Raw genomic sequence first — 27,381 nt, 5'->3', positions numbered from 1 at the left:
ACAATGATCAAAGTAATAAAAGCAACCAGCAATCTGGGAAACAGATGAAGCCACATTTGACATTTTCAAACATTTTCAGCAAAAAGAAACCTTTTCTGTTTGAATATGTTCTACAATGACCTGGATGAATGAAAACCTTGGCAAACATTTTGTCCAAAGCATGCCCTGAAACTGAGCCACTAGTAACGGATACTTAGGCATTGGTCAATTAGTAGGTCAAGAACATGGAAAGATAGTTAACAGTAAACTGTGCTGTCCCGGAGGCGCATGACGCGTCTTTTAACAAGCTCGTAAATCCAGACACCTGCAGGCCTTCAGTTCTGAAGAATGTCCCTGCTCAGCCACTATCACTCACTCTCTTGCGATATGCACATAGACCTGCCTGTAACTCTTCCAGCTACAAACTTCAAGATGCAAATATTCTAAATAACTAAGCAGAAAAAATAAATCCAGCATCTGTTGCTCTGTGGTGTTACTGGTCATGCAGCAGTTTTCTCTGGATTACATAGGCCTAATAGAGTTTATTAAAACTTACCATTGCGAAACGGAGTGTGCAACCCCTTACACAAGAGCACTGTTAATACCATGGTAATATTTAATTCCTTTTTGTTAGTGTAGTGCTTGAGGATAAGTAATATTTTGAGGTAAAAATATGTGCAGAATGTTCATAATCAGGCATGTGAAGACTCCTCCAGTACTGAGTGTGCTGTGACTGTGTGCAGGTGGAAACTAAAGGTAATGATAAGCACAGAACCTCCTCCAGAAACAGGAAAAAGCAGATTATGAACAGTTAGGATGTCATTCTTCCTCTTTAAACTATGTCTGATTGAAGAAGTATAGGGACAGGCAAGCAATATTTGAATACAGGTCACTCACTTGTACGGGTCGTTGGGGTCTTGGGCATTACAGGCCTCGGCATGGCCGTTACACACACATCTTCCTCCAATACTGATGTCTTTAATACTGTAATAATACTGAAGAATAAACACAAAGAGCATGTTAAAGATGGAACAATAATTTGTTGATTTAAAAGAGAACACAAAGTTATACTATTGCTTAGTTGTTACTGTTCAGCACTGTTAGAGCTGTTGTATTTTTGAGGAAAACACTGAATGTTAGTCCAGTCTATCTTACTCTTCGTGTGACCGTGGGGTCTCTCAGGGCTTTACCCATCAGGTGACCCAGCAGTGTGTTGGTCCGGAGGAAGCGAAGGCGAATGTTGGTAGCCTTGGTGAAGTCCCTCAGGACAGGAGAGTAGGAGAAGTTCATCGCACCTGGTCGTCCGTTCACCAGAGACACCACAATCTGAAAATGTGTGTGACAGAGATATGAACACACAAACATGGAAGCACAATGACTTATCAAGACCACAATGCAGTCTTCTGTAAACTTCACTTCAAAGACACCAAGAAACTTAATGTGCCAACATAACTGGGCATACTAATAATGCCAGATTTGTGAGTATCCATGAATTTTGTACCTCTCCATTCTCCAGTGGGACAATACGTGAGTATTCTGTTGTGCAGATGACATCGTTGTCATGACTGATACGCTCGATAGACCTCTGGCCAAACCGCTCAATACAGTCTCTCTTAGAGGCTAGAGCAAAAAAAGACAATGAGCAAATACATTGAAAAGATGGTAAACATGGAAAGATTTGGGGAGGTGGCCAGGAAAACCTATTTTATTTTAACCGAATGTGACAGTGAGGGGAAAGACTCCAAGTGGTGTAATATTATGTGTTCATTAAAATTATGTACCTCTATAGTGGTAAATAATGAAAAATACTAGATTTATTATCTACATTAATAGAAGATAATTTAACAACACTTTACAAAATAGTACACAATTTATTCACAATGCTCTAGGCAGGGACTAAAAACGGTTAAAGGAATGAAAATGAAAACTGTTTAGCAGAACATAACCGAAAACTGGAATAAAGTGATTTTCAATTGTTCTGGAGTGAAAACATTATTTTTAAATGCTGGTAACCAGTTATAACTGTTTAATTTAGTTCCACATTTTTTCCATGAAACCAAAGGCCAAAGGGTTTATCACAGTGAATTTTTAGAACTACACCATTATATGTTGCCCGAAACATCCAAAAACAGTAATCCAGAGACGTAAATCCAGCAAACGTAAGCAATGGTCATAACAATAGACAAAACAATGGCAGAGAAACAACGCTTGGTAAGACAGATAACTGGCAATACTTCGCAAGGTGATACTGTGGGCATATGGCTTATATACATGGAGAATGTCCAAACAGGAACTGATGTGGCAGGAACAGGAAGTGACAAGAGTTCAATATTCAGGTGAGGGCTTCCTCTGGTGGATGGGAGCCTGTTCAGATGTTACAGCAAGATCTGGCAATACTGCAATTGGTATTTCACCCACCCATTAGTACACAGTACTGTAATTATAAAAAAGAACGTTATTAACCGTTCTTTTATTTTGTTCTACAACATGATCACATGAGAAGTCGGCATGTTGTTTCCGAAAGTTTCAGTACACTAGGACCAGCAAAAGTATACCGACTCACTGACATGCCCTATCTCCCATCGGACATATTTGGAACGGCTCAACAACACTTATTTTCCCTCATGGCACGACTGTTAGCGCATTGCATCAGTTGCATGGGAGACCACAGTTCAGTCCCCATTCAAACGAGGAAGTAATCACGTTTATATAAACAATCACGAGCATGATAAGGAGGTTACATTTTTATCCCTAACACTGCATTTTGTCTCTACTAATGGTTAGGGTTAGATTTGGGTTTTGGTTGGGGGGTAAATTAAATAAAGTAAGAATTTCTCTTCACTGTTTTACCCCCTGTTCAGCTGAAAATAATTATTTTTACAACTGGCTCCTGGCAACCTCTCCTGGATATAAATGGATGTCACACTTGTTTATACACTCTGAAACACTTACCGCTTTAGCCTCTGGAGGCAGTGTTTTCAAATTTGTCAACGTATACCGATTTCGGCTAAAGAAAAGTTGGCACACATTTGCCGAATTTCATGTGAGATCAGGCTGTGTTCTAACCGGTAACCTTTTGGAAAGGAGGCTGTGGAACTTATGAACCGGAATGAAAAAAATACAGTTTTTGCTCAGAACACACCGAAATGAAAAACATTTCATTTTTAGTCCCTGGTTCTCGGTGCGATACCTGAATATAGCGTATTCGCTAGTTACCTGAAAAATTAACACACCCAGTTTAATGGCACAGACATGTGAAGGTAACTATATAGACCTCTTGAGTACTGAGGTTTGCTATCTTGAGAGTAATGCAAGTAATGTGTAATTGGCCTACATGCTTGCAATGTGTTGGCCAAGCATTCACATTTGCATACTTGTGTAGCATACATTTCTGGCCAATAATACATGCTGTCCTGTGTTACACCATGTTCCGTGTTCTCCTCTCCATCTCTCTCGGGTGCTTTGCCTTTGGAGTTACAGAGCTGCTTGTGGGCTGATGGATTGCTAGTTTAGCAAAACAACTGAATATTTTGTTTTAAAAATGCTGATGATGTCAGATCTCCAAATGCCAGGCAAGTCTGTGTCTTTATTGTTGCTGCGTTTTCCCCCTCAGCTCAGCTATTGCCAGGATTGTGTTGCCACCTACAGCACAGATAGACTTCAGTGACAAAACATCAAAAATGTGTGTGTGTGTGGGCAGGTTTAAATGGTTTACGAGGACATTTGTTTAGGTTACAAACTGGTAATTACAAGGGTATTATGCTATAAATATGGTTTATGAGGACATTTCTAGGGTCCCCATAATTGAAATTGCTTAAAAAACATACTAAATGATGTTTTTTTGAAAATGTAAAATTGCAGAGAGTTTTTTGTGAGGGTTAGGTTTAGGGGTAGGGTTAGGGGACAGAATCTATAGTTCGTACAGTATAAAAATCATTATGTCTATGGAGAGTCCTCATAATGATAGCTGCACCAACATGTGTGTGTGTGTGTGTGTGTGTGTGTGTGTGTAAGACCCAAGAGCCAGAGAAAAAGTACAACTGTCCAAAATCTGACCTTTCTCGGTTAACCCACTCTGTCATTCCCATCATGCATTTCTCTCAATCGCAAAAGGGTACATAATGTTCATGAAACTCTGCTGAAACTCTGTATTAGTACCTTAATGAAAATATGAAGTGAATACAAAACAACACATCACAACATTTGATCAATTGAATGCTAATTCTGTTTATACTCACAGGCAAAGAACTGCCATGGCTGGTAGGTTTTCCCAAAGTCAATGGAGCGCTCCAGCACCCACAGATCTGGCCGAGGGGAGTTGGCAAACTTGATGAGCACATATGCAACATGAAAAAGCTGCAAAGGGAAAAATAGAGGGAAATTCAATAGAACTTGAATAATGACAAACAACTAGATAAAAACAAGGGCTGGGTATTGATACAAATTTCCCAATTCGATTCCGATGCACAAGCTCTCAATTTGATTCTGATTTCGATTTGATTCCATATAAATTCATAATTCAGTTATAATGTCCATTTTGGTTGCATATGAAAGAAATTCTCTCCCAGCTAATGCTGATAATTATCCTGGGGACCTTCTATATTGGTACATTTTTTTGTTGTTGTTATTTTCTCCCCTTTTTTCTCCCCAATTTGGAATGCCCAATTCCCACTGCGCTCTAAGTCCTCGTGGTGGTGTAGTGACTGGCCTCAATCCGGGTGTCGGAGGACGAATCTCAGTTGCCTCCATGTCTGAGACCGTTAATCCGTGCATCTTATCACGTGGCTTGCTGAGCGCGTTACCGCGGAGACATAGCGTGTGTGGAGGCTTCATGCTATTCTCCACGGCATCCATGCACAACTCACCACGTGCCCCACCGAGAGCGAGAACCACATTATATTGACTACGAGGAGGTTACTCCATGTGACTTTACCCTCCCTAGCATCCGGGCCAATTTGGTTGCTTAGGAGACCTGGCTGGAGTCACTCAGCACGCCCTGGATTCAAACTCATGACTCCAGGGGTGGTAGTCAGCATCTTTACTTGTCTATCTTGGTACATTCAGAAATTTTAATTTTACCAATTATGCTTTAACAGTTTTTCATAATTTTGGCCACAATTAGCTTTTTTAAAAAATGAACAAATCTATGTATTCTATCAATAAATATGATATTATATAGCATTTATTATATTTTGCTACATGTTTATTGTTTTCATGGATAATCCAAATATTTACATTGATTTGTTGAACGTGTTTTTTTTTTGTTTTTTGTTTTTTTAAAGAAAACCGTCTGTTCTGTAAAGAGAGTCTGTAAATGAGCGCATATTTACTAGAGAGGACTCGAATGGCTTTAAATCCTCCATGCAATGCATGATTAAAATGAAATGTTTATTTTTGTTGTTTTTGATTAACATCTGAACTGACTGTAAAGAACAGAAAGGTTATTAAAAGAAACATTATTGAAAGACAAATGGATTGAGTGGATCTCGTATTTGGAAACTCATAACACGGAACGAGTCACACCAAACTTTTACCCTCAACACGCATTGAAAATATCTCAGTGCTGAACTTCTTTCCCACTATACCACTCAATCACTGGTAAGTAAAATCTGAACATTTACCAGCCAGTGGCTAATCACAAACCTTTTAGTCACACTGGTTGCATACGTGAGTGATTTCCTCTCAATGTAGTAGAGGGTTACACATAGAGTAAAAGATCAATCTTGGGATTTAAGAATAGATATTGGGATCATATAAATGAAGATCGTGATGCATCAGAAAATCGATATGTTTACTAGGAGTGTAACGATCCATCGATACAATAACCAACGATGCGATGTCATTGATTCAACTTGCAAACATCGATGTATATTTTTTTAGATACATCTTTATTTTGACACTCTCATGCCAGCCTTATGATATTCATCTTGCTTTATAAGCACTAAATATGGTTCTCATGTGGGACACGGATGTGCGTGGGGGTGATTGAAGCCTGAAGTTGTGCTGTGCTACTCTCAAAATGCAAGCTCCGGTGACAGGATAGTGCAGAGCGACTCACATGTGCGATTAAATGGGCTTCCCTCAATATCATGCTGCATGTGACCCACTTGAAGTCTACATGATAATTTTCTATTTTAAAGCGCAATGGAGCAATTCAACCATGTAAAATGGCAAGGCAATGAGCTGTCATCAAACGATTGATGATCACTAGTGTGTGACTTTATTTTTATATTATTTATTTATCTGTATCATTTTGTTTTTCATCAATTGGAGTACCTTATTTTGCTGTGGATATCACAAAGGACTTTCTATACTCTGTAACTTCTCACGGCATTCTTTACACATTAATTCATCACATCTAAATTCATTGAGATGGAATAAATGCACTCATAATTGTGAATTCCCCTAACATATCAACCCGTTTTCCAGACTGTCTGATGGGATTTAACTCTGAATTAATAAGCCGGTTATGGCTGAAAACTAATATAATGTCACAGTATTGTTATTAAATGATTAATGAATTAAGTCACTGGGGTTGACAGATGTTCTCCCACAGTAATTTAATCAAAGATAATAATTAAATTAATTCACTTGCTCTGTTTTCCTTGAACATACTCCATCAGCATCGCTCCATTAATACACAATCATTTTGTCCTAGGACTAGGTGAAAGGAAGGATGGAGGAAGAAAGTGACATCATGAGGACTATTAAATAATCCCCCAAGTGGAGTTGATGTTGAAATTACAATCATTAACAACAAGAATAATATTCATACTAATAACAGCAAATCGATGTGCAAGTATCTAACCTATGTTTCAAACGTGCTTTTCTTTTATTTGTTTATATGGCCTCTGACGCCAATCAAAACCCATTGGTCATCTTAAATCTACTCGATCCATTTTAGTTGTTTGTGATAACCACCTGACAGTCCATCTGACACCTGACAGTCAGAATCTGTGTTGTTTGTATCTCTACTGCTCTCAAAACTCCATGATACATTCTCACGGAAACGGCTGTTCTATTTAGCCCTGAGAGGAAATATATAATGGGGAAATGTGGGTTATTAATCTACAGTATGATGCACTTCAGCACCTATAAAACTACAAAAGCGATCTATAGTGGAGCATCTGACATGAAATATCAAGCATTCTTCTGCTAATCTCTCTGGAAATTTGTCTTTCTCAAGCTGGGCGAAGCTTAATGCCACAACATCCTTATAATTTCCTATCTAAGCCTCTCAATGCTGACAACATGGTATCCCCCTTAACACACAAAAACCATCCCCCACCCTATATACTAACTTCCACAACCCCTCAATGCAACCCCAAAGACCCTCTGCTACAAAGAAGCACTTCAGCCAAGTCAGGGGCTTTTGTCAACGCAAGCCTCTTCACAGATACGCAGAACAAAAACACATCTGTGGAAGAATTCAAGGGGAGTAGGAGATGGGGAAAGGTGGACACTTTGAACTGGGGATCTGTTGCTCTTTCTTCCATCGGTCAGACGGGCGGCTGTACAAAGGGATGTGGATGAACCTGAACTCCAGACAGAAGAGCTGAAATCCCGGCAGACTGTGTGAGTCTGCACTTCAAGAATATTAAGAACATGATGAGAGATGCAACATGTTTTCCACAAGAGGCCGGAAGTTTTAGATGAGGATGAGATTACATCTAACCACTTGGTCCCATCATGATGGCTTTTGGGTACTGCACCATTTAAGTTAACAAATTGAGGCATTATATCATCAAGAAAATAATGGCTCTCTGAGGACATGAAAATTTCAATTGATTTCACATTTAAATGAAAAAATTTGGTGAGTTTAATATTAAGAAGAAAAAAAAACTCCTGGTCTGTTGATTAGTGTACCTGCTACAATACATTGAACATACAATTTTGAACATCTAATTTTTTGTTCTTTCCCCGCTGTGTGTGTATATGAACAAAAGTGGCAAACGGAACAAAACAGAGAAAGTACAAAAAATAATACTAAAACCTAAAAGACTTAAAAAATATCTAAGCAAATCTAAATAAAAACGTTTTACTTTACTTTCCTTTTTATTCTTTGTCATTCTGACACATTGATTTAACAACAGGTGTGTTTATTTCATATTAATTAATCATGTATTATTAGCCCAAACGCTGAATTTGATTGCTATATTTTGTGCTATGACAGTCTTTTATTTGATTTGGTGTGTTTGCTTCAGTGTGAATTAAAAGTGTGTTTAAAAAGTCCAGTTGCATTCAGTCTCCCTTAGGCTTAATGATTGCACAAATTCCTTCTTGGCTTTCTGCATTCCTTGTGTTGCCATAGTGATAAGAATGGAAAAACATAGCCATGGGACACAGGTTTGGGGACTGTGAGTGCCTGGCCAATCATTAAGCACCTGAGGAAGTGTCAACACCTTGGTCAACATAGTAACAGGTCAAAAGGACATAGGTATGCAACATTCTTAAACAAAAAAGATAGAATAACTAAATAAAAGTTAGATTTTCAAAGGGATGTTTTACCTGATTCTGTTCTCCAACAAGTTTGGCTCATTTTGAAATAGTTTGCCATGTTCCTTTGGGACATATTAAGTTACATTCATTAAGTAACATGTGACTGTGCAAAACCTTTTTCCTCTCCCTTGAAAACTCTTTTTCTACACCAGGTGTTTTAAAAGTCTTAAGATAGTAAAGCCCCAGGTATACTTAGTTTTTTGTGTTCCGCATTGGCTCACGCCTGGTCGACCGTGTTGCCTTTGTGAGTATACTCTTCTGACCGTGAGCGAATATGAACTCGTTTGTTGCATGCCCACTACAACTTCTTTGTGATACTCTTTTAGTAGAGTCCCCCAACCCCCATCTCACACCCCCCATTGTTTTATTTACATTATTTTCCAGATGTATACACATACAATGTATAATAGGCCTAAGGGCCTGGGTAGCTCAGCGAATATTGACGCTGACTAACACCCCTGGAGTCACGAGTTCAAATCCAGGGTGTGCTGAGTGACTCCAGCCAGGTCTCCTAAGCAACCAAATTGGCCCGGTTGCTAGGGAGGGTAGAGTCACATGGGGTAACCTCCTCGTGGTCGCATTTAAGTGGTTCTCGCTCTCAATGGAGCGCGTGGTAATTGTGCATGGATCACGAAGTTTAGCATGAGCCTCCACATGTTGTGAGACACCGTGGTGTCATGCACAGCAAGCCACGTGATAAGATGCATGGATTGACTGTCTCTGAATCGGAAGCAACTGAGACTTGTCCTCTGCCAACCAGATTGAGGTGAGTAACCGCGCCACCACGAGGACCTACTAAAGTAGTGGAAATTGGGCATTCCAACATTGGGAGAAAAGGGAATACATTTTTTTTATTTTTTATAATAGGCCTATACTGTATAATTATCTTTATGGAAAATCATTTTTGTCCTTATGACAATGGCATTTGGTGTGTCTCAATCAGCTCCCTAGCTACCTATGCCATAAATCAGTATTTCGTGAACATGAATTCGGGCATGGGCAAGGGTACTGATCCACTGAGCATTGGGATACTGATTACACAGTTACCTGCAACATGATAACGAGGTCATGCGTTCAAATGCAGCTGGTATTAATCAGCAACATCGCTGTTTGAAAGACACTATTGTGTGTTTTTGTTGTACATATTAAAACGTGTGTTATTATGAAAGATAAATGATGTAAAATGAAAAAATAAATATAGAATGGAGGGTATTTTAAAACTTTTTTTAACAACTCTAATATTTAAAAGATTGTTTCCCTTTCATGAACATTATGGATGAAAGATCATTTTCTTTTGAAGAGAAAATTAGGCTTTGGAATCATACATTTGATCTTGCGCTCATCCTCTAACGACTTGAGAGACTTCAGAAGACCTGACAACATTTCTGGCAATGGAACATAGTGAGCAATGAAGCTCCCTAATTTTTATGGTGCATTCTGGGAGTTTTTAGGGAGCGAGGAAACGATTTTGCAATTGAGACAGCCCTAGAAATGGCCGACTCCCTGACCAACGCCTTATCTACGAAACTAAGGAGCTGACTGAGATGCACCAATTGATTAGCTGTTTTTGTAGCCTATGTTTATGATAAACTCGCAGCCTCACATCTTAGTTTCTATGTGAAACTACACCTGTCATGTGTTTCGTTGAAGGTTTAGGCTATATGTAATTTGATTTGCTGTCTTACATCATCAGTGAGCATCAGGTTATCATTCTTACAATACAAATTAAACCATGTATTGTGCTGCTGTACCTAATAAAGTTACCGGCCAAATAGCGAGTAACTCTGTGTCCTGTCTCTCTGTTTTGTTTTTCCACCCTCACCAAATCACGTCTACAGAGGTAGAATATCTTTACAAATTAAGAGAGGCAGAGCTACAGTCTGTTAAGCTGGAAAATATTTGCAATTATTATTAATAATCATTTTAATTTAGCTTTACAATAATGTATTTTATTTTATTATTATTTTTATTTATATATCTTTTGATTCTCCTTGGTGAATTAATCATCATTCTCTGCGCCCGGCTTGACATGTTCTGGCACCTCCCAGTTTGAAAACACTGTTCTATACATACCTGTTTAAAGTATGAATGCATAGTATTGGTGATGTTATCCATGCATGTTTGAACACGCCCCAGAGTGACAGAAGATCTGGTATGCAGGAGGAGGTCACATGTTCACTCTATCGTCCTCACCCTCCTTTACACTCTTTTCCAACTCATCCTTCCATCGTCATTTCTTTCTTTACTGTTCACTAACAGTAGTTACACATAGTTACACAGTGTAACTATGTTTGTTATAAAATAATATTTTACTACCCACTGAATACTGCACAGTACACACAGTATACTGATTACTAATTATGCAACGCTAAAAATTTAATACAATTTTCAAACAATCTTTAATACACCAGAGATATTCAAACCATGTCTGATGCAAAATTTGTATCCTTCAAAGAAATTTGATAGAGTTCATATTCTTGAATGAATTACTGATCATTAGGTGTTTCCACATGACATAAGGGGCATCTTGTTTTAATTTAAGCACTGATTTTAGCCAAGTAATGATACATAATAATATTAATTTAGCCACTTAATGGTTTGATTTTAGCCGCATACTGATATTACATTTGAATTGTTCTGTAATCATTGGCTGATTCTTCGAAAGTTCCGAGACGAAGGGGTCAAAGATTAAGTTGTTTGAACTTTAAGCACTGCGTTACAACACTTGACGAAAGCGCAATGTGCGCCAGAGGCAACGCTGATGCTTCACTCCATAGAATTCAATGTATTTGGCAACACAAATCCCAAATCCCTATGGGCTTTACTTGCTTCCTCTCTCCCTCTTTTCACCCTACTCTCCTCTTCCTTCCATTGCTTCTTTCTTTATAGTTTTACCACATCTTCTATTGATATAATTGATTGAAAAGGCATGGGTGCTGCTTTGCAGGGATTCAGAAGAATGGTGGGAATTGAACCTCCACAGACTTTCCGCCACCTCGCTGTTCTGACTCCAAATCACCAGACAGGCTCGGGTATAATGGCCTGCTTATGGGGAGAGCAGTAGGAGAACGGTTTATCATAGAAACAAGGGATGCCATTACAGCTGCGAGAGTCCATTCACACAGAGTGTGGGCACATGTCATAAATCCATACGGATGTGAGTGTGCAAACTGTAGCATTGGAACCCAAGTGGTGTGAGCATGGGTGGGTGAAAAGAACGTGTGAGGGGTCGCACTAGAGATAGCTGGTTCAAAGCTCAAAGACAGCTGTTGCCCACCCAGAGACAGATCTGATCTGGGGTAATGGATCCAAACTCACACCCTAACAGACCATTCCAGACATGTCTGTGAGAACTGTTTACTGCCCTTAATTCACTGCCACAGACGGTATCTGCTTACAGACCAATCACTACTGATAGGCCTCTCAAAGCAAACACACCCTACAACTCCAGTACACGTAACCCCAGGGATAGAGTCACTGGATCCTTTTTCACTTTCAAAACCCTAGTGGTATTCACACTAGACTTTAAGCATGCAAATTATTAAGGCTGTCAATTTAACGCATTCATTTTAACTTTGCATAAAGTGCATAAACTCCAAATAATGGTTTACTTGTCTCCTGCCACAATATACTGTATGTACATGATTTAATACAGTATATTTGAATTTATATGCATTATATTATTTATTATATATTACATGTATAATTATTTATTTGTATGCTATTGTTATATAATAAATTATCTTTATTTGGGTCAGGTTGACATGCAAGAATTTGTGATTACTTCCATTAATTATTTGGCACATCATAAAGATATTTAGATAAAAAATATATATAAATTGACAGCCTTAAAAATTAGATGTTGGCTCACTCCAGGGCTTCTGTTTTGAATTAATAATGAATGTCACATTATAAATCATAATAAATTCAAATGTTAAAGGATAGATGAAAATGCTGTCATCATCTCACCCTATATTGTTCCGAATATGAAAGTAGATTTTTATTGAATAGTGACAAAATTTTTGTCCTGTTCCTAACACAAATCTATTGTTTGGCTTAAAAGAATAGGAATACAGCACTTTGGAGCTTCAAAGCCCCAGTTCTCAGTCACTTTTGTTGCATAGAAAAGAGCACCCCGAATATCCTGCTAAACTTCTACTTTTGTGTTCCACGGAAGTAGAAAGGAAAATTGTAACAACATAAATGTAAAAAAAAAAAAAAAGAAAAAAAAAGAAAAGAAAAAGTGCGTTAGAATTGTTATTACCTGTGACTTTTAGAATCTATATTGGTCAGTCTTTTTGCTATGCAAATTCACAGGTCAAGGTTCATCAACATTAACTTTTGTGTGCTGCGAAAAATAAAAATTCTTTGCACATGCTTGCATACCCACTCTGCTCTACAAACAAGTCAAAGACCATGGGCACAGATAAGAAAACAGTGTTTTAAAAATACATTTTTAACTCCTTAAGGCATTAAAAGGCATTTAACTCCTCATGATGCCACTAGGAGAAGACAAAATAATAAGTTAAGTTAAGAAATAAAAAGGACAAGTAATGGAGAGCAGAATTAGGCAGAAAGAGGGCATGACTGAGAAAACAGAGAACACAATATATGCAATATATGTGTCCTAGCCAGTCATTAAAGTTTAATGTATACACTTGCATTAGTGTGTGTCCTAGCATCCCAGTCGACACGTTTTGCTGTTTAACACTATTATTCACAGCTGAGCTCCAGCTAAGCCAACCTTCACTCAAAATACTGCACCATGACAAAACATACAGTGCTGAAGAAAAGGACTGCATAACTTTCTGCTATACTAATAGGAAACTTTGAAAACAGCATAAAGAAGAAGAGAGGACAATGCAGTTGTCATAGTCCGAAGGCAACCATACGCATCTTTACAATGAGAAGCTTAAGTTATAAAAGAACTAAGTGTACCCATGACTTGATTGACTCAATACATGTACTTGGAGCCAAACTTAAAGGAACAGTTACCCAAAAATAAAAAATTTGGCATAATCTACTCATCCTCATCTTGTTCCAAACCATATGACTTTCTTTCTTCTGTGGAACACAAAAGGAGATGTTAGGCAGACTGTTAGTCTCAGTTGCCATTCATTTTCATTACATAATTTTTTCCCATACAATGCGAGTGAGTGGTGCCTGAGTCTATCATTCTGCCTAACATCTCCTTTTGTGCTCCATGGGAGAAAGAAAATCATATGGGTTTGGAACACCATAATATGAGTAAATGATGATAGAATTTTCATTTTCAGTTGAACTATCCCTTTGAAAGTCAGCTCCTAAATACAAAGTTTAACCTGCTAAAACACATGCTATAAATGTGTCAAGAGATAAATTAAATAACAAATACCAACATTAACAAACAAGTGTTCCTCAATAATCAAATGCTGGAGTGTTCATGAATACTCAACAACACTGAAAAAGCATGTTTACTTCCATAAGCCCACAAAGACAAGAGAGCTCTTGTGCTCATGTGAGCTTACATCATTCCTTAAGAGTTTTGTAATGTATCAGTTCATCAGTTCTAGGCTTTAAAACAGAGCGATGTCACCGGTGACATGTATAATTGCACTTCATTTCCTGGGAATGCTGGATGGGCAGACTAGATTATGTGTGTGTGTGTGTGTGTTATCTGCCCTCAGGATATGGAGTCTAAGAGGGGTTTGAAGGGTGGTCATCTGTTCACACCTGCGCTGCATGTCTGAATTTCATACTCCTATCGGTCTGGGATAATTTAAGCATTCCAGGAACATTGATTAGGGGGTCCTCTGAGGACCAGGACTTGGTTTGGTTATTCCAGCTGCAGGGCATGGGGCGTAAGGCATTTAAGTGTGGGGATTTGTGAATTCCGAGCATAATTCTCATCACATCTTACAATCACCTGAGCTCTAAAATTCACAGAATGCATGTGACTTAACCAGATTTTCTCCTCACCTCTTTGTGTTTAATCAACTTTGGCTGAACTTTGGCTTTTACTTGCACCATTCAACTTCCTCCTCTATGTTTTCCTGAGTAAGGCCACATCCACACTAATCTGTTATCATTTGAAAAGTCAGTTTTCAGTTTCCATAGTTTTCCAAAGTATGGTGTAATGCGTTGAGTGGATGAGAGGCGTAAACATAGCAAAATACATGCATTTTCACACAAAATGATAATAGTGTGGAAGTTGCCAAGGTAATAACTGGGAATGGGTCACAAATCAAAATGATCCAGACTAGTTTATCTAGATTTCTCTTTAGTTTTGATATTTTTAGTTTAAATAGTGTGCTGTGCTTTAACAGTTAGGGTTCAGACCAAACACATTTTTGTGCTAAAAAAAGAACAGAGCTTAAGTGTCTCAAGATGCATTTTAAACTCTTGTAATTCTCTTTAACTTGACACGGCATCTAAAAAACACGAGACGCGAGATGCTGGAAACAAAAAAAGCAAGACGAGGTGCAATGGTCAAAGACGTCTGTCTAGCAAATGTTTACATAGAAAAAACAAAAATACATTCAGTGTGAATGGCCGCTTAGTTTGCATGGTAAAAAATACTCTAATTTAACACTTTAAACTTGTCTCAAAATTCATCCCCTTTAAAGCACCTCCAGTATAGCCATACACATGCAGACGGATGCTGTTGCATCACATCTTGCACCTTTTTTTTAGCATCCTGCTGTGAGTTTTGCATTTGTACGATGGTGTGTCCAGTTAAAAAATAGTTACAGTACTTTTAGGCCACATCCAAACTAATCCGATTTCATTTGAAAACTCTGTTTTCATTTTCCTAACGTCATCGTTTTCCAAAGTATGAGGTAATGGACAGCGTTTTCGAAATGCACCATTTTGGATGGAGCAAAATGCCATTCTAGTGTGGATGAGAGGTGTAAACATAGCAACATGTGAATATGACCTTAAACTTCTAAAATGCATCTGTATTCAACTCCATTGTGTTGCACTCTGTCTATTTTTTAATGCAAGAACATGTCTTATGTAAACTCCCAATTATACAGGCCTTCCCTCAGACTGATTAGTGGTTCAGGCAACCCAGCGACTAGTCAATTTAGAAAATATGTAATTATTCCACATCCCTAGAAACAGCTGCTCTTTTTTGTAGTGACAGTGCCTTTAAATGACACGGCAAGTGCAAAGGGGTTACATGTGTTTTTCTTTTCTAAACTAGGAGGTAGGGTGGTTAATAGTTGGTAGTTCATTATTCAACCTGCTGGTTCTGCTCCTGTGAGTGTGGGAAAGAGCGGTGGGTGTTTTCTGTATTCCAAATGCTATTCAGACTCCTCTAATTAGATATCCCTGCCAGAGAATCTTATCTGTGCTTCTCCCATCTGCTCTAACACACATACACACACCAAGGACTCAAGGAAGTTCTCAAGAATCTAAAGAACAATCCAAACAGTGAAACAAAATTTGTTTTTAGGTACTTCCATGCAAGGCTTTGCTTATAGAAACAAAAGAGCATGAAGGAAAATAAGAGATGGAGTGAAAAGCATGAGAGCAAAACTAGAGAAAGTGGAAAAAGAATAAACCAGAACCCAACCAGATAGTACGCAAAGCCAGAAGAGATAATAAGAGAGAGAGAGACAGATAAAGAGAACAGAAAGTGAGAGAGAACAGGCATTAGATAGAAACAAAACCAGCTGTCACACTCCGGTACTAATCCAAAATCTTGTTACATCACACACAGTTCTCTGTAACACAACAGTTCAGCTAAACACACACACACACACACAAAAAAACACCTCACATCACACTTGATACATGCATCTTCATTGAAAGCTCATCAAAATGCAGGGGCATGTCTAATTTCCTAAATTCTACTTTTTGGAAGATAATCATTAGCTACATTTTAAGAGGTTTGTTGAAGGTCAAGGTGCAAAGAAACCCATTGCAAAAGACTTTGAAATACTGCAGCATAATTATGTAAAGCTATACAGAAATAAACAGAAATGGCAAGAATGCAACTCATGAACTTAAAGTCTCTCTCCCACTAAGACAAAACCTGCCTTGCTCAGTGAAGCATTTGAATAAAAGTGAATGTATAGGCTCTGTGTGTTGCATTAAGAACCTTGAATCATTGGTGGATCCCCACTTCCTACACCATTGAAAAGTCCTGAATGAGGAAGTTGGAAACAAGAGCTAGCACCCTCCTGCCCAGCACAGTCGGAAAGTCTATTGTGCTCCTCTGGGAACTAGCTGAGAGGTTAGATGTGGTGAAGGCAGGTGCCCTCTCATTCAGCATCATGAATCAAAACTAGAACTACATTAGAACTACAATGGTCCACTCTCAACTGTGGTCAATTCTAAGTGTGGTCTCTTAAGTCGAGTGTTGTGAAACTACTAAAAGCAAGTACTGTCACTGCTCTATGTTTTCACTTTGGCCCATACCAGCCCAGCATAACTGCTTCTTCAATGGGTCAAGATGAGACATAATCTTGCTGTTGATGTGGTCTACCTCAAAATACATACATTTCAAGTACAAATAATTGTATATCAGCAACTTTGGTAATATCAGTTAAACTGCCCAACACACTCTTACAAGGAATGTCATTCTGTAGATGTTTTAATCTTGTTTTGGATGATTCCTTTCGTTTTTGGAGGATCTTCTGATCTCTTTGTTGGCTGTGGCTTTTATCATGATTTGATTTGTTTTTACATGCAAAATATTAAGAATTAAATTATTGTGACCATCATTGTTTATAGCTATCATATGCAAACTTACTACTATAAAATGCTGCAATAAAAAAAGCCACAGCCAACAAAGATTTTGGTGCTTTTTGTGGAAAATAAAGTGAAAAGTCAGTGTGTGAGGGGCGACAGGCCTTTACAACAATGTACCCCAAGTCAAATTCAGGAATATTTGACTCAAGTCATCTGTGCTTGGAGCCCTCCTCTCTCATTCAACCTTTTATGGCCTTTTAAATCAAGGTCTTTTTTGGCTTGTTTATCTGCCCTGTTTATCTCAGATGGATTGGAGAGAGGGATGGATTTATTCTGTCATTACCCTCCTGGGTTCTCATGCTTGGGGGAACTGTTTAAAATTCCTCCTAGAGGACACTGTCTGTCTGTTGCTATATCAGAACAGTGGCACTACATATTATTGCATCCATTGCATATTGTACAGCATTATACTGTACATACAGTATTCATGGTTGTACATCTCAAACTCAAGAAAAACACTAGCACTTTTATAGAGTGCTGTTGTGTATGCACTACAAACCATCAAAAACATTGTTGCCATTGTATGTAATCAGGAATCCACCAAAGTGATTGGAAGATATGCTGATTAACAGCCAATAACCTTTTCAAAGTCCCTGCCAAATTTTATTCCACAGCAGAGACTGAGATACACCACTCATCAAAAATCTGTATGCTCTTAGTCCAAGGCCCTGCTGACTGCGAATCCATACACTACCAGTCAAATGTTTTGAAACACTTGACTGAAATGTTTCACATGATCTTAAAAATCTTTTGATCTGAAGGCGTATGCTTAAATGTTTGAAATTAGTTTTGTAGACAAAAATATAATTGTGCCACAATATTAATTTATTTCATTATAAAACTACAATTTAATTAAAAAAAAAAAACGTTTTTGAAATTGATGACTTGGACCAAATAATAAAGAAAAGCAGCCAATAAGTGCCCAACATAGATGGGAACTCCTTCAATACTGTTTAAAAAGCATCCCAGGGTGATACCTCAAGAAGTTGGTTGACAAAATGTCAAGAGTACATGTCTGCAAATTCTAGGCAAAGAGTGACTACTTTGAAGATGCTAAAATATAACACAGTTTTGATTTATTTTGGATTTTGTTTAGTCACAACAGAATTCCCATAGTTCCATTTATGTTATTCCATAGTTTTAATGACTTTACATTATTCTAAAATGTGAAAAACAATTATAATATAGAATGAGTAAGTGTTTCAAAACTTTTGACCGGTAGTGTAGATAAAACACAACTGGTGGACATAACACTATGAAATCCACAATGACTTCCTGTGCAAAGCCTTCAGACTTTTAGTGTGTCTCGTTATCTATTTTCTCTGCTGCCCAGTTTCTTGATTAAAAGTGGGGTCTTTAAGGAGGGGAAATGCCAATGAAAACACTCCCCTTCGAAGCAAAAGGAGGGGGAAAGGTATTTATATTCCTCTATTTTCCTCCTTAACTAAAGTGACCCCCCTCTCTGCAACAGACTTCCCCTCCCCTCTCAGGCCCAACCCAATCAATGAGCCATTGAATGGATGAAAGACTCCAACAACAGCTCTTGTTGACCTGGCAAAAACAAACATTTACTCTCTCATTAACAAGGCCAGCACTCAGTTCTCTCATTCACTTCATCCCTCCCTATCTTTTCAGCAGCTTGTGCTTTAAATTCCCAAAAAAAACACACTATAATCTATCATTGTGGAGACAGAGGAAACGAGAGAACAAAAGGAGAGAATGAGTGAAAGATGAAACAGAAAGGGAGTTTGTGAGGGACAGGCTAAGAATTGAATGCATTCAGGCAAGTGAGGATTAAATTCTGTTTCTACGTTATGAATCACTGCATACTTGTTACCGTCATCGGTGGTGGTTAAAGTTGCCAGCTCAACTAAGTGTGAATTCACATCTGTTCATCGAAGCGTGTAACAGGAAAGAATCTGAGACATCAGGCCCTAAGCCTCAGACTGAATTCTATGCCAATGTGCCTGAAGTGTAAAAAGGAACTTTTGTGCATGGGCTGATCACATTAGCATTTACTATTAATAGGCTTCATAATGTCAAATCATTCGTATGACTAAGAGCAGCTGAGATATGAAATACTTTATGTTGGAAAATTCTGATGAAATGCAAAGCCAGTGATCACACAATAAAAGGTCATAAGATGAATGTGCTGTTTGCGTCACTTGTCCAATGCTATCAAAAAACAGCTAAAGCCAGCTTCTGATGCTAGCTGGTTTTATATGGTTTCTAGCTGGTTGAAGCTGGCCATTTATGGCCATTATGCAGTCCAAGCTGGTTTAGGTGGTTGATCTGCTGGACTACCAGTTTGCGGGACTAAGGTCAACCTGGTAAGGGCTGGTAGACCACCTTGGCAAAGATGATGGTATGGTGCCTTGATTCCTAATTAAAAACTAATTCTGGCTTTATATCTCACAATTGTGACTATACTTCTTGCAATTGTGACATTATATCTTGCAATTACGACTTATCGCAATAGAGAGACACAGCTGATGCTCTTTTGTTTCTCAATCGCAAGATTTAACATTGCAATAACAAGGAAAAAAGTCACAATTATGAGAAATGAAGTTGCAATTGCAAGATATTAAGTCAGAATTCACATTTTTTTTATCCATGCCGGGATCAAAGCACCACAGAGTCCATGTTCAGCTGGTTAACCATGTTATAAAACACAGCTTGAACTGGTTGACCAGCTTGACTACATTTGGCTGGTATGACGTTTTTTCAACATTGCAATAATATTAGCTTGTGACTATATTAGCCTTCTGACTTGAGTCAGAACCATAACTGAGCAGGAGATTTCATATCACCAAAATACCCTCATCCACACCACCTTGCCTATATTCACAGGGGCAAGCAGCCATACCAACCATTCATAAAAGGCTCCCAAAGTGATCTGATGCGCAAACATCAGCTTGAACTCTAGATCTGGGACACCAAATTCTGGAATCCTTCACCCAAGAAAAAGAAGTCAGGGCAAGTTTTAGATCAACATATTATTTCACCCTTGATTGACTGTTCAGTATCACCAGTCTTCTTTGGTTTGGCATTGATAGGTATTCAGCAGACTTAAGGAGAAGCGATAGGTTTTAAAGCCTAATCTGTAGACATGTCGCCTGTGAAAGAGTGCAGTCTTGCATGCAGGGCTGAGATAAGCTGGGTCACACTGCAGGAGCAGCATACATATCCACTGAAAAGCTGCAGGACTGCCCTTTTGTTTCTCAGACTCAGACTTGGAGAGGTGGAGGTGGGTTTCTTACCCTACAGCATGAAGGGACAGGTATCAACAGGTGTCAGAGGGCATTGCTGAACTATAGAAAATTTCTGTTTGAAACTACGATCAAAGCCCACATAGGTCATCTCAAATTCTCCCACTACAGTAGCCTCATTTTGGGAGTCAACTGATAATTTGGATTTTACATTTTTTCTTGAAGGCTAACTCCTGGCCATAAGATTAAGGAACCTGAGGAACCCTGAGGGGATGTTAATTTTTTTCTTTGTTAGTATGACTGGAAATGATTAATTACAGGTATTAACCAATACCATAAGGCAAGAATGTTTCATAACAAAGTGTTCCCTCACAATGCTAGGAATTTCTGAGCTTACAATGGTAAATAAAATCAAAAAATAAATAAAAATAAAAAATAATAATAATTACTGACTCTGAAGACCAAACAGCATATTTGCATATTTCTGAATATTAAAACTCTTCTACTGGATGGTTCTGTCCTTTCTGTGATATCTTATATTACACAATTTTTGATTGAAGCTGATCTCTCTAATTTGTGAACATCCTAATCATGAACTCCTCAAAGTAAATGGATGGAATGGGAGGAATTACTTTGAAGTTCATATTTGGCTGATTAGAACATAGAAGGTCGAGTTGGCTTTAGGTCTGTATTCATTTCAATATATCTTGAAGGAAGTCTTTGCAAAGCTCCCTGTGTGGCAGACATGTTTGATTTTGAGGCTATGTTCACTCCATTTCTTCTTGATAAAGGTTTCTACAGAGTAGATAAACAAGATATACAGATTAGACACTTCCAGCCTACCCGCTGTTTACTCATATCTAATCTCCCTTCCATTGGGAGGTGACCATGTGTGTAAGCAGATGTGTGGTGTGCACTGTGTAGAGTCAAGTAGAATTGAGATACCATCAAGAATGATCTAATTTAAACTGATCACTAATTGTATTTCCTGATCAAGCTATTCCATCTTTTTATATTAAAATCCAAATTGATTTGCTGTACTGTGGACACATGGAATGCAAGAGGCATTGTATGCACTCTGAACTAAGTTGAGTGTGCTGGTGGTTCTCCAGCTCTTTGAATGGATGCTGTTTGCAAAGACCTGTGGGAGACCTGGAGGTGGTTCCCTGCTGGAAGGGTCAGCAGATACAAATTCCATATGCATTCCTTCACTCTCTTCTTTGAAAATAATTGACGAATGTGAGTTTCTTATTAACATGTTCCATTCATTCCTTCTTTTTGTCAGTCATGTGTTCCGGTTACACTCACAGTATGTCTATAGGTCATTGCAATCCATAGACTTCATCTAATCATTTACTCTCTGACCTTGTCAACCTGTTCCACTAATTTCCATTTTTTCTCTTTTTTTCTAATGTCTTCCCTTCCTGATTTCAACCTTTAAGAGACAGGTCTTATCTCCTTTATGGCCGTAATGCCGCAGGGCAGAGTTTCCTCGAATCCTCTTTCAAATATTAGCTGAGCATTTCAACAGGATTTTTTGAGAGTTTGAGACATTCAAGATGTTTGGAAAAAGCTGTCTCGTCTTGTCCTCTTTAGAAACTTTGGTCCATGAAGCCAAACTCACAAACTCATGTGTCACCAGTGGTGTCTCCAAAAATAAAGAAATAAAGCATACATTTAGGGCCATTCAGATTTTTTACATTGTGACATTATTTTCAGGACACTTAAGCACATTTTACCCCCAAATCATCATTTCTGTAATGCATAGGAACATTTTACTTTTACTATTCCAGTTTTTTTCAATGATGATTCTCATGAAAGTGTCACAGTCATCTCTTATTTTTACAGTAAAAAAGGTGTTGTTGTGCAATAACTTTTCAAATTAAAACCAATGAAAATTAAAGGCAGTACCAAGGGAGTACTACTATGATGTATGCGTATGTAACAATTCAAATAATACAAAAAAATATATAAACTGGGGCCTGGGTAGCTCATCGAGTATTGACGCTGACTAAAACCCCTGGAGTCATGAGTTCGAATCCAGGGCGTGCTGAGTAGCTCCAGCCAGGTCTCCTAAGCAAACAAATTGGCCCGGTTGCTAGGGAGGGTAAAGTCACATGGGGTAACCTCCTTGTGGTCTCAATTAGGGGTTCTCACTCTCAATGGGGCATGTGGTAAGTTGTGTGTGGATCGCAGAGGAAAACTGCGGTAATGAGAATATCATAATGAAAAAAAAATTAGCATTGTGAAAGTGAGAATTGGGGGAGTCAAGATATTTTCTTGACAGGTTCGTGACAGAGGTAATTTACATATTGAAGTCATAGCAGCCACTAACAGCCTGTATAATTCTTAATGAGCCCCTTAGAGGACAAGGCAGGAATTATTTTTCTGAAATAGTTTTGCATGCCCTTGCAATAGTTTGCATTCCGTCGCAATAAGTTTTGCGTTCCCTCGCAATAAATTTACCATTATTTTACTACAGTAACCATACTGTAACCACAATATTCATTGTGAAACCATTGTTATAATACAGGAAAATTATTTTTTTTTTTTACATAAAAGTCATAATTAAAAACAAAAAGATAATAAAAAATCATAGTAAAACTATTTCAGGAAAAAAAATCCCACCCTGTCCTCTAAAGGGTTCAGTTAATTCTAATGGTCAGAGTGGGTGGAAAATTATAAAACTAAATTATTATTATTTTTGGTGCAGGAAACTGGGGGAAAATTATACAAAAGTATAGAAGTGTAGAATTTGGCCCCTTTAATAAATAATAGGAGATGAGCCGAGGTCAGCTCTGTGTAAGGTGTCAGTAAAGATATATACATCTGGTGTTTAAATGGGCCCACAACCAACAGGGATGCTGAGGGGAAAAGGCTGCAGTAAAACCATGGACAAAACCTCCATTATGATCGATGGCTGAAGTCGAGGTAGAGGGTTCTGAAGGCTATAGGGAGGGGGTGCAGATCCCTGCTGTTTCTGAATTACAACCTGCATTAATGGGGCAATCGTTCACTCTCATGGATTTCCATTGTGTACAAATTTTGCAGAAGAGAATCTTTAGGAAGACTGACTTGGGCTCTGAAAAGCAGGAAAGAGAGCATCATTAAGTGTTTCCTTTTGATGTTATCTAGATGGCTCCCTCCTTACTGTCAGATTGTGCTGCACTGTCTCTCATCTCTCCCTCCTTCTCTACAATTTTGTTTCGCTCTCCCATTAGCAGGCCCATTTTCCTGCTCAATTAACACCATGAAAGCCAGGCAGAGAAGAAGGGCAGAAGTGTGTAAGCATGTATATAGTAACTATCTGTCTGTGTGTGTGTGTGTGTGTGTGTGTGTGTGTGTGTGTGTGTGTGTGTGTGTGTGTGTGTGTGTGTGCTGGGCGGTCATAAACAAGACAGCTTTAGTTTAAAAAGAAAAGGGCTGAGACGAAGCACCAAGTCATTAAAAAATGACTCACACTTATAGATCTCAGAGGAGTTTAGGAAACAGTTTTTAAAATAGATCAACCATAAGCTTGTTTTGGGCATAGATCAACAGATCTGACAGATATAAAAAGTGTCATCCTTTCCCATTAAAAAAGTAAGGAAATATGCTGAGTACAATGGGAACTTTGTTTGTAAGGTATTCAGGCCACACACTGGTATGTCTTATACCTGATATTATGGAAAACACATAAACACAATGACATGGTAGATCTTGTACCTGAGGCAGCATAACACTGCCAATGGAAAAGTGCCATAAATGGAGGTGTTTGCTAATCACTACTACTATTACTCATATTTAAGGTTAGAGGTTCCTTAAACTTCGGCACATAACTCGTTCTGCACCTTTTGTGCAACAGACATACAGTTGAAGTCAGAAGTTTACATACCACTTAGGCTGAAGTCATTAAAACTCATTTTTTAACCACTCCACATATTTAACATTAGCAAACTATAGTTTTTGGCAGGCCTTTTAGGACATCTCCTTTATGCATGACACGAGTAATTTTTCCAACAATTGTTTACAGACAGATGTTTCACTTTTAATTGACTATATCACAATTCCAGTGGGTCAGACGTTAACATACACTAAGTTAACTGTGCCTTTAAGCAGCTTGTAAAATTCCAGAAAATGATGTCAAGCCTTTAGTTAATTAGCTTCTGATAGGAGGTGTACTGAATTGGAGGTGTACCTGTGGATTTATTTTAAGGCCTACCTTCAAACTCAGTGCCTCTTTGCTTAACATCATGGGAAAATCAAAAGAAATCAGCTAAGACCTCAGAAAAAGAATAAGTCTGGTTCATCCTTATGAGCAATTTCCAAACGCCTGAAGGTACCATGTTCATCTGTACAAAAAATAGTATGCAAGTATAAACACCATGGGACCACGCAGCCATCATACCACTCAGAAAGGAGATGCATTCTGTCTCCTAGAGATGAACGTAGTTTGGTGTGAAAAGTGCAAATCAATCCAAGAACAACAGCAAAGGACCTTGTGAAGATGCTGGAGGAAACAGGTAGACAAGTATCTATATCAACAGTAAAACGAGTCCTATATCAACACAACCTGAAAGGCTGCTCAGCAAGGAAGAAGCCAATGCTTCAAAACTGCCATAAAAAAGCCAGACTACAATGTGCAAGTGCACATGGGGAAAAAGGTTTTACTTTTTGGAGACATTTTCTCTGGTCTGATTAAATAAAAATGGAACTTTTTGGCCATAATGACCATCGTTATGTTTGGAGGAAAAAGGGTGAGGCTTGCAAGCCGAAGAACACCATTCCAACCGTGAAGAATGGGGGTGGCAGCATCATGTTGTGGGGGTGCTTTGCTGCAGGAGGGACTGGTGCACTTCACAAAATAGATGGCATCATGAGGAAGGAAAATTATGTGGATATATTGAAGCAACATCTCAAGACATCAGCCAGGAAGTTAAAGCTTGGTCGCAAATAGGTCTTCCAAATAGATAATGATCCCAAGCATACCTCCAACAAAGTCAAGGTATTGGAGTAGCCATCACAAAGCCCTGACCTCAATCTGATAGAAAATTTGTGGGCAGAACTGAAAAGCATGTGTGAGCAAGGAGGCTTAAAAACCTGACTCAGTTACACCAGTTCTGTCTGGAGCAATGGGCCAAAATTCCAGCAACTTATTGTGAGAAGCTTGTGGAAGACTACCCAAAATGTTTGACCCAAGTTAAACAATTTAAAGGCAATGCTACCAAATACTAACAAATTGTATGTAAACTCCTGACACACTGGGAATGTGATGAAAGAAATAAAAGCCGAAATAAATCATTCTCTCTACTATTATTCTGACATTTCACATTCTTAAAATAAAGTAGTGATCCTGACTGATCTAAGACAGGGAATGTTTTCTATGATTAAATGTCAGGAATTTTGAAAAACTGAGTTTAAATGTATTTGGCTTAGGTGTATGTAAACTTCTGACTTCAACTGTAAATAATAACTCATGTGTCATTTATTGAGGAGAGCTGTGATATTACTATTCTAAGCTATTAGTGATTCAGATTTTCTCCTGGTGGACAATAAAAGGGGCACAAAAATCCTAAAGATGTCACAGTTTGTGTCAGGAAGAATCCAACTGTAGACAGTTAGCTCTTCAAAAATATTTTATTAAAGAAAATAAAAAAACTACCCATGAGAGGGCAAAACTAAACATAAAAGAAAAAAAAACAGAGAACTTTCAATAAACTGAAATACAACACCAACAAGGGCCAAACACGAGAAGTAAAACAGACTGAAACAAGGGGAAGAATCCAGCACAAGACAGAGCACACAAGGGAAATATAAAAGGGAGAAATGAGGCAGGCAAATGAGAGGGGTAGGTGAAGCAAATTAACAAAAGATCAGAGAAACGAGAGGACAGGGCTATTACATGAGTTGGAACAGAAATAAGCAGGAAAACAAACACATGGAGAAAACAGAACATCCCAAAATAACAAGAGTGTCAGGATCCTGCCACAAAAGTAAAAAAACAAGACTTGACTGATGACAGGATCCTGACAGTACCCCCTCTCTAAGAAATGACTACAAGGCGTCCCAAACTAACTAAACAATACAAGTCCAACAGAGGTGGGGGGGGGCAGAGCAGTCCAGGGGGAAAGGGGGCAGGCTTGAGGACAGGGATGAGGCCAGGCAGTGCGGCGGCCGCCGGACAGGGGTCAGGAAGGGCCACTGGGGAACGGGCAGACAGGCAAGTATTAGTTGGACATAGGGTGAGGACAGGGATAACCAATGGATACTGGACAGGATGGACAGCAGCCGGAGGGGACTGGACAAACAGGTCGGCAGCCACGATGGGATGGACCAGACTGGTCAGGCTTGGCGGCAGTGTCAGACAGATGCTGGCCACTGGACTGAGTAAAAGGCTGGTCACCGTTGTCTGATGGGTGCTGGCCAGTGGACTGAGTAAAGGGCTGGTCAACAGCTGTTAGGGACTGAACAGGATAGTCGACAGTCAAGGGATTGAACAGGCTTTTCAAAGGTCACCGGAGGCTGGACAGGATCATCGACAGCCTCAGGGAACTGGACGGACTCATTGACAGCCTCTGGGAACTGGACGGACTCATCGACAGCCTCGGGGAACTGGACGGACTCCTTGGGAGCCACAGCGAACTGGACAGGCTTGTCGACAGCCTCTGGGAACTGGAAAAACCCGATGACCACAAGGAACTGGACAGGCTGTGCGGCGATCACCACGGTCAGGAGTGCTGTCAGCGACTGGGAAATGGCCTCCGTGGCCGAGAACGCTGACAGCGGCAGGGGAACAGCCTCCATGGCCAGGAGCACTGGCAGCGACTGGGGAACAGAGGCCCTTCTCCTCCTCCTCTTCCGGATGGTCACAAGCACTGCTGCGAGAACAGCCGCCACCTCCTAATGGTCGGCAGTGGTAACGGCCGCCACCTCCTGACAGTTAGCAGTGGGCTCCTCCGCCTCCTGGCGGTCAGCA

General features: G+C 39.0%; 1 protein-coding gene across 1 annotated transcript in view; it reads right to left on the bottom strand.

The window, feature by feature from the left end:
- The window catches only part of LOC127419098 (laminin subunit alpha-5-like), a 112,310-nt gene that overhangs the window by 74,829 nt on the left and 10,100 nt on the right, over positions 1–27,381 (bottom strand). The window contains exons 3-6 of the mRNA XM_051660216.1: positions 4,218–4,335; positions 1,481–1,599; positions 1,135–1,305; positions 877–974 (exon numbers count right to left, since the gene is read on the bottom strand). Coding sequence (XP_051516176.1) covers positions 877–974; positions 1,135–1,305; positions 1,481–1,599; positions 4,218–4,335 — 506 coding nt within the window. The remainder of the gene's footprint in view (positions 1–876; positions 975–1,134; positions 1,306–1,480; positions 1,600–4,217; positions 4,336–27,381) is intronic.

This window comes from Myxocyprinus asiaticus, chromosome 28, assembly GCF_019703515.2.
Source record: "Myxocyprinus asiaticus isolate MX2 ecotype Aquarium Trade chromosome 28, UBuf_Myxa_2, whole genome shotgun sequence".
In the NCBI taxonomy this organism is placed as follows: domain Eukaryota; kingdom Metazoa; phylum Chordata; class Actinopteri; order Cypriniformes; family Catostomidae; genus Myxocyprinus; species Myxocyprinus asiaticus.
The sequence above is the reverse complement of the archived record's forward strand: the minus strand, read 5'-3'. Positions and strand labels throughout refer to the sequence as shown.